The following is a 14393-nucleotide window of genomic DNA, read 5'->3' as shown; positions in this document are numbered from 1 at the left end:
ATCTAAGAAAAAAAAGAAAATGTCATGAAGAGACTAGGGGTAGGATGGGAATAAAACACAGACCTACTAGAGCATGGACTTGAGGATATGGGGAGGGGGAAGGGTAAGCTGTGACGAGATGAGAGAGTGGCATGGACACATATACACTACCAAACGTAGGGTGGTTAGCTAGTGGGAAGCAGTCGCATGGCACAGGGAGATCAGCTCGCTGGTTTGTGACCACCTAGAGGGATGGGATAGGGAGCGTGGGAGGGAGGGAGACGCAAGAAGGAAGAGATATGGGGACATATGTATATGTATAACTGATTCACTTTGTTGTAAAGCAGAAACTAACACACCATTGTAAAGCAATTATACTCCAATAAAGATGTTAAAAAAAAAAAAGGAAACATTAATGGTAATCATGGACACTAAATCTACATTGTCGTTTTTTCTATCAGTAATACCTATATGTGAGTACTGCATGAAGCATTTATTCAATCTCTTATTCATAGACAAGTAACTTATTTTATCCACACTATGTCAGGTAACCTCTTAAAATAGAGGCAAAAATAGAAAATTTGTTAATATTGTTGAATAAAATAGTTAATTCATGTAAGAGGAGTTAATTAAATGCCTAGAAATAGTAAACATATTAATTTTTACTATTATCATTTTAATATTATCATTATCATTAATGTTATCAGTCTAGAAATGATTATATTCATAATGACTTCTTGGCCAGTTTCTAGCCCAATCTACACAGGGCTTATCTATACTTTCTCCCCGTTCATCAAACTATCTCCTCATTTGAGGCAGGTTTGAGTCAATGGCTTTATGTTCTATACCACTGAAAATTTTGTGGTCATTGATCAGAAGCCTATAACCCCCTTCTCCAGAATTTTTATTTATAAATAGATCTGTTCACCATCGCTTCACTGCTTATCATTTTTCAAAAGGCATCTTAAAGCTGATTTTACAGTTGTTCAGTTAAGCAGTTGTTTACTTTATGTCTCTCCCTCTTCACATGACCTTTTTTTCTTCATATAAAATTTCCCTCTTCTTTCCCTTATCAGGACATCAGTCAGTAGATTTAGGACCCACTCCACGCAGGATGATCTCATCCTGACATCTTCAACTTGATTCCATTGGGAATCAAGTTGGGATTTGGACATAATTTGAGGGAGGTTGTAAGGGGGCACATTTAACCCAGTACTCCATCCAACAGAATGAAAGGTTGTTGTTTTAAAATCTTGAGGTCTCAGATTTTGCTGGGAAAGTAAAAACTTCAAATTTTTTTCTTTGCTGTGTATATAGATTATATATAATGAGGAGAGAAATTGTTAAATAAAGGTTTCAGATTTGCCAGGTTTTGTCCAATGAATTCTGTAGAATTTCTTCTAGGACTAGAATTACTGGGTCAGAGGCAAACATTTTTTAAGAATTTTAATGCATATTATCAAAACATTCTCTATTAACTTCATACAAACATACCAAAGTATGTGAGGGTATACATTTTTTTACTATCATTAATACTGGATTTTATCCTTTTAAAATATTTGCCAACTTAATAGTTTAATAATGTTTAACAGTTCATAATAATAGTTTGTTAATTTATTTGCTTTCTAAAGGAACTGTATAACCATTAATGTATTAGAAGTTCTTTATTTTCAATAATAGTGAATCTGCTAAAATTTAATCTGAATTTGGTATTATAAACATAAAAATGCAACATTTTTGATTTCCTTAATTAATTTTTAAGGGTGATAAAATAGTATGCTAAAAGTAATTAGAACTAGAGACCTCTACAAACTATTTATGTGAGTTATGTGAAGGATATGTATGTGATAGTATATTCTGATAAAAATAGTTGATCTTTTTCAGGAGCAGTTCATTCTCATTACCAAAAGATTATAAAATATATATAGAGAGATGAAACATTTATTTTTTAAAAATCCCAACAAGTTATTACCATGGAAATCTCCAAGAATTATAACATTCCCCCCAATATATTTCTGTGCGTGATTTCAGCTTTGCCTGTGTATATCTGTAAGTAAAAATATTTATTAAAAATTAAGCCATATTTATTTAATGTTTTTTAAAGGTAAATATTTCACTGATTTAGTTTTTCCAATAATATCCTATTTTTAGATATAGTCACTTAATCACTAGTTGGAAAGTATATTTATATACAAATTTTGAAATACAGGAAGCAAAATTCAAAAATATTATGAAGTCTGATATTGTCAAACATTCTTTGGTCTAACAAGTAATCATTTCAAGCTAGGTATACTTTTGACCACATTGGGTTTAATCAAATTGCTTTTAACAAAAATACTGTGATTTTTAAAAATGTAATGCTCATGTTTAATCATCCTAACATCAGAATTAAATCAGCCATGGATGCCAGAATTTGGAGCCTCTATTTCTCAAGTTCCCAAAATATCCAAATAATCATTCATATTTCGATTTATTCCATACAGTAGTAAAAGCTGATCAGAACTGAAGGAATTTAAATGGGCATTCTAAACACGACATGTTATTAGATCCTAGATCATAGTGAAAAAAGGGCAGAAATTATCAAGACATGGAATGATGCATATTCAAATGCCTTACTGAAGTATAATCAAAGATGGAGGGAACTGGAATAGAATTTGGGACCCTCTAAATTAAACATGAATGGGTGTTTATTATAAAAATCAAAGATGAGGATAAGCCAGACCTAGGAGACTTTGGCAGTGGGTTGTTTATAAAGATTAGGAAAGGTGTTAATACAGTCAGTGTTGATTGGGTGTATCCAAGGGAACTTCAGTAACCTAATCAGGGAGGAACTTCAAGGATCCTGATAGTCAGGCATCTCAAAAGCAATGTTTCTTCTGTTCTGAGTCATTTGGAGTTGGCTGGACTGTGGAAAACTCTGAAAGTTACAGCTGCTGACCCACCCAGAGAACATAGAACCCCTGACCTGATTGGTTGGATTTTCCTACCAGCATTGATGAGACCCATTCTACAATCTTCTGGTAAGTAAAATGTCCTGAGTAGAGGAATTCATATTTCTTTCCCTTAAAAATTTTTTTTTAATTTAACAGTCAGCAGACTTAAGAATTTCTCAAGCAGATGAAATACTCCTAGTTAATAAAAACTATGTAATTATGTCCAGTTTACTCTGGAGCCATAGAATTATAATATCTACAAATGTTTGAAATTTATAAATGAATATGAATGTATCTGCTAATTTATGATTTTTATGGTGTAAAAGTAAAATGTGAGTTTCTGGATGGGAAATCCTAGACAGGTAGTTTTTCCATTTGGCATGATACCTAAAACTTGGTTGGGAACCTGCATTGTAGAAGGTGAAGAGCAATGTTTCTTCAGTAAAGGTTGCAGCTTCGGTCTTTAAAGTGCCCCATGACAATCCAGCAACTGGTGATGGCTGTGAAAATGTAACACTGGTGACACACAATACCAGAAACCTGAGGAACTTCTGCACTCACTCTGATATAGAAGTGGGAATTTTGATTAATTTCTGTCACTTATTTAAAAGCACAATATATTAGATGGCACTGGTTTTTATTTTAACTTGGAATTTTCATATTTCCAAATGTGAAAACACTTGTGATAGGATAGTCAATCTGATATGATTGGGAATATATTGATCTGCTAGTCTAAGAAATGGATTCTCTTTACATTAAGGTCACTTAAATTCAAGGGTGCCAATGCCAAAGTGAAGAGAAAATTCAATTGTTTGAATTCTCAAAACTGAAGCTTGTAGTTAAACAGAGATGAATATATTGCTAATGAATTATTTTTATTAGGGATAGATGGTAGTGAGTTTTTAATAGAATAGAATATTGAACAATAATTCTGTTTAATGTAGGTATACTGTGTGTGTAATGTCATTTTTTTTTCTCAAGTTGCTCTATCAATGGGTGGTAAGAAGATTATTTTTGTGTATGAGTGCAGGAGACAAAATGCAAAGAAATGTTTCCCCTGCCAGCTCCTAAAGTATCTGCACATTTCTCCATAATGGTAGTTTTCTATTGATATCTTATTTGTTTGTATCCGTGAGCTTCTGATGAGAGATGTTTTCTTCTTCTTTATAGCTCTAACAAAATGAAGAGTCCCTGTCTTTATTGTATATTGTAGTTAATATACATTAATATAAATAATGTCTATTGACATTACCAGAAATGAAATATTTAGCCCTTCAACCCTTTGACCCTTACATACATATGTTTACACTTCTCTCGTCTTCATCTTCCTATCTTACTTCCATTATATGATTGCTAGATGGATTATATCAATTATTATCTTTTGATTAAAAAAAAGACGTAGCTCAGCCAAGTGCTTTACTGTGAGTACACCCTTTTCTTACAACATCTTCATTCTTCAGTTTACAACATTCTTTTCTCTGGCTTTCTCTAAAACTATCACACCCTCAACCTCACACTCTCTGAACCAAAAACCTCTTCTCAAGATATACAAACACATTAATAATCCCTTAATGTCATTCAGAAGTTGTTTGCCCCCTTCGGGTTCAGTTTCCCACTATTGCAAGACTTTGGGAACCTCAACTCCTTGTAGGTTCCATTCACCAGAGTGATAATACTGTTAGTATTACCTTCATTAAACTCTTGAGCCATCTGTGATAAACTGTTTCCTGCTTTCCCAACGAATGACATCTACTTTAAAACATGTAAAACTGTCATCTTACCTTTTACTTGATTTCCCTCATCTTCCATTGAGTTTTAATTTCTCCTATGTCACACCTAATAAAACATATTAATGTATCTCATAGTATATAATTTCTCTTTGGTTTTCTAAACAGTTCTTCTTAAAACCTTTTAGTATTATTTTAATAATACTAAAATATTAGTATTAAATCTAAATCTCTGTAATTTAGGTAAGTAAGATAAACTCTCTTAATGTTTTTAGTTTCTTCATCTAAGTTCTGAGGTAATAATAAGTGTAAGATATTTGGAAAAATGCCTGGCTCCTGAAAGTGCCACACAACAAAAACAACAGCACAACTGTATTTCAACCTTCATTACTTTAAATATAGCATCTTATTTTTTAGAATAATTGGAAAGAAAGCAATTCTTCCTCTCTAGATTCAGATATCAAATACAGTAAGTCTCTTACATATGAACCTTCAAGTTTCAAACTTTCAAAGATGCGAGCGTGCTTTCTCATTTCCAATCACGTAAGTTAGTTCACGTGGGCTAACATTGTCATATGCATGCATCATTTACAAGTGGCTGTGCTTCTGTGTATTTTACTGTACAGTACTATATAGAGTACAGTAGTACAGCACCTTTATTTCAAGCCCAGGATGTCCGGAAGCAGGCATAAAACATCGGTGATGTACCTGGTACTACTGTACTTTTCAAGGTACTGTACTGTAAGATTTTAAATGTTTTCTTAATTTTCTGTTTGTTTTTTTATGTATTATTTGCGTGAAAAGTATTATAAACCTATTACAGTACAGTACTATATAGCCGATTGTGTTAGTTGGGTACCTAGGCTAACTTTGTTGGACTTTCAAACATATTGGATTTATGAATGTGCTCTTGGAATGGGACTCATTCATATTTAGGGGACTTGCTGTATTCCACTTCTTATTTGTAAAAGCAATTTTATCTAATTTTCCACTTTCTTCTTAGCATATGTCTGAGTAGCCTTAGTCTTAGAATAGAGGAATATCCTAAGAGGCTGTTCAAGGTGCTATCATGAGTATTTGGGGCATGATCTAGATATTAAGTTAGAAAAGACTGCCTTTTCTATCCAACTTATTAGATAAATAGAGATGAGGAAATTGTTTGCTGTTATCAGCTCTTACACTTGTTTAAGTTCTAGTAAATACCAGGTGTTTTGTGAGGAGTTTTCTGAAGGAGGTAATACTTTTACTGTGGCTTAAAGACTGGTAAAGTTAACCAAATAAGTACTCTAAATATTCTATAATTCTCATTAAATCCTTGCCATTTAAAGAGAGAAAAATTATGGTCAGTAGAATGCATTTATTCTAATGGACAGAGTCCAGCAAAATCTATAAATCAGTCATTTACTTAAGGTTCAAGTGTTCATGACTAACCCATAAAGCGCTCACAGCTGGATGTAAGTCTAGACAAGCTCCTAGGCTTGTATCATTTCTATTTCTAGCTCCTCAACTGCACATTCAGTCCATGGTCATCTGGACTCTTCTTAGAAGGCAGCTATGCTCTGGAATCCTGTGGAGTGTTACTGTTTTAGAGAAGATTAGATTCACAGTAAAATTTAATAGAACGTACAGAGAGTTCCCATATACCTCCTGCCTCCCCTGAGGAAACACACACACAGTATCCCCCATTATCATATACCTCATCAGAATGGTGTATTTATTACAATTGAAGAACCTACACTGACACTTCATTATGACCCAAAGTCTATGGTTTTACAGTAGCGTTCACTTTAGTGTTGTATATTCTGTAAGTTTTGACTGATGTATAGTGACATGTATCCACCTTTATAATGTACAGAAGAGTTACACTGCCCTAAAAATCTTTTGTGATAACCTATTCATCAGTCCCCCCCACCCTAGACTGCTGGAAACCAAGGTTATTTTTCTGTCTCCATAATTCTCTTTTTCTAGAATGTCTTAGAGTTGGACTCATGAAGTTGGTATCCTTTTCAGATTAGCTTTTTTCCTTTAGTGATATGCATTCAAATATACTCTGTGTCTCTTGCTGGCTTGATGGCTCATTTCTTTTTAGCACTGAATACTATTCCATTGTCAGGATGTACGAGAGTTTCTTTATCCATTCACCTACCTGAGGACATCTTGGTTGCTATCAAGTTTTGACAATTATGAACAAAGCTGCTATAAATTACCCTTTGTAGGTTTTTTTTAATGGATACATGTTTTCAACTGATTTGAGCAAATACAAAGGAGCATGGTTACTGAATTATATGGTAAGAGGATATTTAGTTCTGTAAAAAACTGCCATATTGTCTTTCAGAATGCCTGTATCGTTTTGTATTCCCATCAGCAATGAATCAAAGTTCCTGATTCTCCACATCCTCTCAGTGTTTGCTGATGTTCCTGTCTGTGATTTTTGACCATTCTTACACATGTGCTGTAGTACCTCATTGCTATTTTAAAGCCCTTTCTTTTTCGGGCATTTCTCTTTCATTTTAATTAGTTACTTCCCCATCTTTTTCTCATATCCTTTGCTTCTTGAGCTAGTAGCCAGTCAATTATTTTGTTCACTTGTAGATAAAACAAGTGGTGAGATTGATTGGAAGACATGTTGGTATGGGGCCTGAGGATTTTTAACTGTGCACAAGAAGCTGCTTAATGCTCAACATTAATCTCAACTCAGAAATTGGGCGTTTTCATTTACTTTTTTAAGGGGAAATTAAATGATAGAAAGGACATATCCCTAGTGGGGTGTGCTTCTCTCATATATCTCATAGGAGAGTAACTTTCCTTTTGTTTCTCCTTAGCAACATAGAATCTCACAAACTACAGGATTCCAGAAGTAACTCACCTTCTGAATCTTGAGAGTGAAGAAGTTGGAGATTTTGCTGAGTTGTCTGAACTGCTGGGATCATATAAGTGTCCCAAAGACTTAGAAATGGTGTTGCCTAAAGGTCAAGATGACTGGTCCAAAGAAGACATTGTGAAGTTATTGGAATGTATGGAGAATAACATTCCATCCAATGACAGGCACACGTTCAAAACAACCCAGTCACTGATGAACTGGGAAAAAGTAGCTTTTAAAGATTTTTCTGGGGAAATGTGCAAACTCAAATGGTTAGAGCTTTCTTATAACTTGAGAAAATTTCGCACTTTGAAAGAATTAGTCCTGGAAGCAAAGGAAAATGTTAACAATCCTTACAAATGCAGAAAACACAAGAAGCATCCTGATTTCCCCAAGAAGCCCTTGACAGCTTACCTCCGCTTTTTCAAAGAGATGAGACCCCAGTACAGCCAAAAACATCCTAAGATGAGCAACCAGGAGCTGACCAAGGTTCTGTCTGAGGAATACAAGAAGCTTCCAGAGCAGCTGAAGCTGAAATATAGTCAAGATTTCCAGAAGGAGAAACAGGAGTTTGAGGAGAAAATCGCACTATTCAGAGAACAGCACCCTGATCTAGTCCAGAATTCCACGAAATCTGATGTCCCCAAAGGAAGCCAAATCAAAGCACCAAAGAAGTTTCAGGGAAATGTGCAAAAAGTGAGGTCTCCCCCAGAAAACAATTTATCCATGAAGAGAAAATTCCATGGAGAGCCCAAGAAGCCACCTATGAATGGCTATCACAAGTTCCACCAGGATTTGTGGTCAAGTAGGGAGCTTCAAGTGGTGCCCCTGAGGGAGCGCATGGTGGAGATTAGTAGACGCTGGCAGCGTGTCCCACAGAACCAGAAGGAACATTATAAGAAGCAGGCTGAGGAGCTGCAGAAACAGTACAAGGTTGACCTTGATCTCTGGCTCAAGAGTTTGTCTCCTGAAGAATATGCTGCTTACAGAGAGGCAACCTATACTAAGCGTAAGAACATGAGCATGACAAGGGGCCCAAACCCCAAGGTTAGAAGGATGGATCTGCAGTTCCCATCATCAGGGGATCTTCAAGGAGGGCCTGAACTGGAGCAGGGGCTTCAGGCTCCAGAGATAGAATCACCAAACACTATTGGAGAACATTCTCCTGCCTCAGGAAGATCAGAAGAAAACAGGAAAGATGAGGAAGAGGAGGAAGGCAGCAACTCCTCAGACCACAGCAGTGGGGCTGAAGATGAAAATTGTGAGTCTGAGGACAGTGGCTCCAGCTCATCTACCTCAGGGGACTCCTCCGACTCAGATTCCAACTGAGCTTTGTTCACAATCTGAGCGATGGGGTAGAGAACTTCCTAGCAAATGGGCATGGCGTCTGCATCAAATTAAAGCATTCTTCTCCCTGTGCCCTTTCATTGCCTTCCTTCTTTCCTTCCCTCTTCAATATAAAGTAGGAAGGACCTGTTGGATAGAAGGCGTCTTGTACAGTAATTTCTTGCTCCTCCCTGTAGCCCAAGTCCACCCCCAGAGAAAGTCCATGCAATGAAGACTCTTGGAATAAACAATGAGCTGATTGGGCTGCAGTGCACACTGGGCTAGACTGAGTTTCCTGAACAAAGAAGTTTTGCTCTCCTCATCTTCTGCTGCCAGAGCTGTGAGGGAGCCCCGAGGAGTCTGTGACTTCTCCCTTCTCCGTAGTCCTGTCCCTCAGGACTCTTGCACAGGAAGTGGGAAGGGGAAGATTTGACAGACTGGAGCTAGGAGAGTTGCCTTTAAGAAAATTGTCAAGCTCCTGATGTCTTTCATCCTGCTCTCTGAAGTGAGGAGTTGGCCCTTCCTTAATTTGTGAGTGGGCAGGGGTATGTGGGCAGCAGCATTTCTACATGTATATTTATCTCTTAGCTATCACTGAGATTTTTCTTACTGGTTTCAAAAATTAGAAATTAAATTCTTAGAACCACACCATGTCCATTTGAATGAAATTCTTCTAAAATCAGTGTCCTTTGACTCTTGGCACTAATTTTCAAGGCCATGTCTATATTTATTCTGGTTTCTTGTCCAGCTCCTTCCAAATGCTTCAGGTTGTAAGTGAACCACGTTTTTACCATACACTTAATTTATAGGTATTATGTTATGACTTTGTACCTGTTGTGTGTATAAGTATTTTAGTCCACAGACTAGTGTTTGGGAATTCATGTACCGGTTTGACACTGCTTTTATTATTGTGATTTACTGATATTTGAAAATGTGTTTAAAGACCGTGCCATGTCATTAAACTTTTCTTTTCTAAACATTCCTGGCTATTTTCATTTTTCATTCTCATGGACATTAGCATCACACAAGTCGTTGTGTTCTTATATATGAAAACTGTTGACTTTTGAGAGTTCATCTTACTCTTTGATGTCTTAGTGAAATATTTTATTCTTTATAAGTGTTTTTATAAGTATAAAGTAACAGTCTCAGAAAATAATGGCAATATTTACAGTATTGCCTCTGGTTGTGAATCATGGTTTTAAATCATACATGTTCCAATTCAGATTCTACTGTTTTATAAGCCTTGTCCCACTTACAGGGGATACAATGATGAAAGTACCAAATGTCAATTTTCTCATAGGTAAATTCAAATCCATCTGGGGAGAGAGGTCAATTTTCTATGCCAAAAAAACAAACCAATCTGGGGCTTCCCTGGTGGCGCAGTGGTTGAGAGTCCACCTGCCGATGCAGGGGACAAGGGTTCGTGCCCCAGTCTGGGAAGATCCCACATGCCGCGGAGTGGCTGGGCCCGTGAGCCATGGCCACTGAGCCTGCGCGTCCGGAGCCTGTGCTCCGCAACGGGAGAGGCCACAACAGTGAGAGGCCCGCGTACCACCAAAAAAAAAAAAAAAAAAAACCTATAGCCACAGTCTGTGACAACCTCCTAACAGCTTTTCAGTAAACTTCAGGTGCTCTGTCTGTCCTCAGGTTAGGGTGGTGGGACCCTTAAATAGCAGACAATTAGCAGACGACAATACTGAAAAGTCCAGCCAAAAAACAGGTCACAAGAATTTTCTGTGGCTCCTTTGGCCTCAGAAGCCAAGACCCTGAAGGTTCACTTACCACATGGTTCCATGCTTCTGCTGCAACCAGGACAGTAATCTAGAATCACATCCATAAGAGTGCTGTGTGTGTGTGTGTGTGTGTGTGTGTGTGTGTTTGGGGGGATTGGACGCACTGGGGAAGACTGATTGGAATCACTGCCCTCTCTGCCATGCCCACCACACCCAAGGCTCTAGTTCCTTTGCTAAACCTGCTTCCAGTCTTCCCCACAACACTCTGGTTCCTATACTCCCTAATGTTTGGGTATGCCTCTTCCAGCGGGTTTGATGCACCTCCTGTCCTATAATTACATTCTCCATACCCACCCCCTGAAACCCTCATCCAAGGCATGGGTTAGGACACAGGATCAGAGAAGCCTGCGACCTCTCCAGCCAGAGTGCGACCATCTCACTCTGTAACTACACTGCACTGTGTTTCCTATCAAAATCTTATATTCATAAAAATAAACCACCAATAACATCTCATAATCTTTCACATAGACTTTCTCAACAAAATGATATACACAAGAAGATATATTTAGTAGCATTGTTTATAATAGCTAAATAAATGAAGAGGATGGTTGAAAATTCTACAATGTAGAGAATAATTTAATAAAAATACTAAATTCAATTCAGCACATTATAGAAATGAAAATATTTTAAAATAATGATTTAGTCTGTGATATCTCCTGTGTGTGTGTTAACTGACTCGTGAATATTTTGAAACCAATGCATCTAATTGACAACAACAATCACCACAAAACAAATCATACACTGAAGAATATAAAATTAAAGATTAAAAGGCACTGATTTCAGTCAAGCTCACATAAGGTGATTTCAGATCCCCAAATTTCAGTATTATCATTATAAGCATTACCATATTATTAGCACTGCAATAAGAAATGTTTACTGAAATGATGCATTTATTGAGAAACGGAGTGTATCTTCAGGTCATCCTCTGGTTAGGCAATTCTGTGTAGTAGGCCTAAAATGAGAGAATGTTTATGTTTTTTAGACTTTTTTATGCTAAATGGCATATGGCCTTGTAATGGATTTCTGGTGTGTCAACCTGGCTAGGCTGAACTACAGGGATTTAAGGGAGCACACCAGCCACTTTGTAGCACACTCACATCTCTTGCAGCTATTCAAGCAAATACTAATCTAGGTGCTGCTGTGAAGAGGTTTTGAGGATGTAAATTTCCTGATATTGACTCTAAACTAAGGACATTATCCAGGTGCACCAGATTTAATCAACAGGAGGCCTTTAAAGGAAAGTTTGAGACTCCCTAAATAAAATCCCAAACAGCAAGTGGATCTACATTACGCCCATTGCCCCTGACTGCCTGTGGACAACAACTTTGTCCTGAACAAGTTCAGCTCCAGCCTGCTTGTGTTTTCCCTCCCTGAGTAAACTGCCTTACTGTTCTCAGACTTGCTTAGCCAGTTTCCATAACCATCACATGAAGCAATTCCTTACAAATGACAATTCTCTCTCTCTCTCTCCTTCTCTCTCTCCTTATCTCTCTCTTTCCTACTGGTTCTCCTTTTCTAGTTGAACACTGACTGATACAAATCTGATAAATTTACCATAACTATTAGGATAATTTGACCATAAATCTTACAGTCCATTGGCTGACAACTCCTCTCCTGGAAATATTAAGATAGACACTCCTAAAATTTTCTTCTTCATTTAGAATTTTCTTATTAAAACACAAACCTTTGTTATACAAAGAAAAATAAGGTTAATTTATATAGAAAATATATATATTCAATATGAAATATATATTTATTCATATATACAAGAGGAATTTGTATGCAAATGACACTCAGGAGATTTGAAATCATGACAGATTCTCTACTTTTTCCTCCAGCAATCCCACTATCTCATTCAGTTTCCTGTCTGTCACATTCCTAACCCCAAACTGGGCAAATGGTCCAGGAAGTTACAGCTCTTTAATGGAAAGATTTAAGAGATATTTTTTCTTGATTCCCAAATTTTATTTCACTTAATATCTTTCCATTTTACCACAAATGCTTCAGAGTGAGAGCTTTGCAAGTTAATAGGATATATTGAGATTAAAATCTTATTGCCTTGGAACAGTTTAGGAAATTCTAGAACGTTTATTAAAAATTGAGTTTCTAGTTGGAGTAAAGATTGTAATGATAAACAAAAGCCCCAATTACATAGAGCTGGGAGACCAGGACAGGTGGGGTCTCTCATGTCCTGGGAACAGAGCAGAGCCCACCAAGAAGGAGAAAGCAAACTTTCCTGATAACAATTAAGCCAATGAAAAGCCAAAGAATCTTTGTTTACTATAGCCTTCCCACTTTCTTTTGCCCTTTGTAGAAGAGTTCTTCTTAAAAGACAGTAAAATATTACTTATTTGCTTCAGCTAAAACCACAGCCTCAGATATGGAGTTCTCAGGCAACCACTCAGGTTCCTGATTTATTTCTCGTTATTTGTGTTCCGTATAAAAGGTCTGACAGGGACAACTCATGTGAGTATGAGGAACACTTGACAACATTCAAAAAACTGACAGCACTACTTTCAGCATCAAGGAACACACCAGAAGTTACTCTGTGTAAGGACAAAACATTGGAAATGTGGTCAAAAGACTGTGGGGGGGGCTTCCCTGGTGGCGCAGTGGTTGAGAGTCCGCCTGCCGATGCAGGGGACATGGGTTCGTGCCCCGGTCCGGGAAGATCCCACATGCCGCGGAGCGGCTGGGCCCGTGAGCCATGGCCGCTGAAACTGCGCGTCTGGAGCCTGTGCTCCGCAACGGGAGAGGCCACAACAGTGAGAGGCCCGCTTACCGCAAAAAAAAAAACAAACAACCAACAAAAAAAAAGGACTGTGAGGAATATCCTCCTTCACACATAAGAAATATGTCTTTGAATTCAGTGTGCTATCTTTCCTAGTCAGAAATCCTAACACATGCCTGGAGCTCAGTACCAGGAGCCCTCTACGTCCTGCACCCAGTACACTTTCTAGGAGAGCACAGCAACCGGGGTGCAGAGGGCAAAGCGGAGAGATTCCCGCACAGAGGAACAGTGCCGACCAGCACTCACCAGCCCGAGAGGCTTGTCTGCTCACCCGCCGGGGTGGCCGGGGGCTGGGAGCTGAGGCTCGGGCTTTGGTCGGATCGCAGGGAGAGGACTGGGGTTGGCTGCGTGAACACAGCCTGAAGGGGGCTAGTGCGCCACAGCTAGCCAGGAGGGAGTCAGGGAGAATGTCTGGAGCTGCCGAAGAGGCAAGAGACTTTTTCTTCCCTCTTTGTTTCCTGGTGCGAGAGGAGAGGGGATTAAGTGCGCCGCTTAAAGGATCTCCAGAAACGGGCGTGAGCCGCGGCTATCAGCGCGGACACCAGAGACGGGCATGAGATGCTAAGGCTGCTGCTGCCGCCACCAAGAAGCCTGTGTGCGAGCACAGGTCACTATCCACACCTCCCCTCCCGGGAGCCTGTGCAGCCCGCCCCTGCCGGGGTACCGAGATCCAGGGACGGCTTCCGCGGGAGAACACACGGCGCGCCTCAGGCTGGTGTAACGTCACACCGGCCTCTGACGCCGCGGGCTCGCCCCGCATCCGTACCCCTGCTTCCCCGCAGCCTGAGTGAGCCAGAGCCCCCGAATCAGCTGCTCCTTTAACCCCGTCCTGTCTGAGCGAAGAACAGATGCCCTCAGGCGACCTACACGCAGAGGCGGGTCCAAATCCAAAGCTGAACCCAGGAGCTGTTCGAGCAAAGAAGAGAAAGGGAAATCTCTCCCAGCAGCCTCAGAAGCAGCGGATTAAAGCTCCACAATCAACTT

At 38.8% G+C, this 14393-nt stretch overlaps 1 protein-coding gene across 1 annotated transcript in view; it reads left to right on the top strand.

Moving 5' to 3' along the window:
* The window catches only part of UBTFL1 (upstream binding transcription factor like 1), an 18830-nt gene extending 10002 nt beyond the window's left edge, over positions 1 to 8828 (top strand). The window contains exons 2-3 of the mRNA XM_007123392.2: positions 2866 to 2999; positions 7470 to 8828. Coding sequence (XP_007123454.2) covers positions 7593 to 8828 — 1236 coding nt within the window. The 5' untranslated portion in view covers positions 2866 to 2999; positions 7470 to 7592. The remainder of the gene's footprint in view (positions 1 to 2865; positions 3000 to 7469) is intronic.
* The last annotated feature ends 5565 nt before the right edge of the window (positions 8829 to 14393 follow it).

Source organism: Physeter macrocephalus, chromosome 16 (genome assembly GCF_002837175.3).
Source record: "Physeter macrocephalus isolate SW-GA chromosome 16, ASM283717v5, whole genome shotgun sequence".
NCBI lineage: Eukaryota > Metazoa > Chordata > Mammalia > Artiodactyla > Physeteridae > Physeter > Physeter macrocephalus.
The sequence above is the reverse complement of the archived record's forward strand: the minus strand, read 5'-3'. Positions and strand labels throughout refer to the sequence as shown.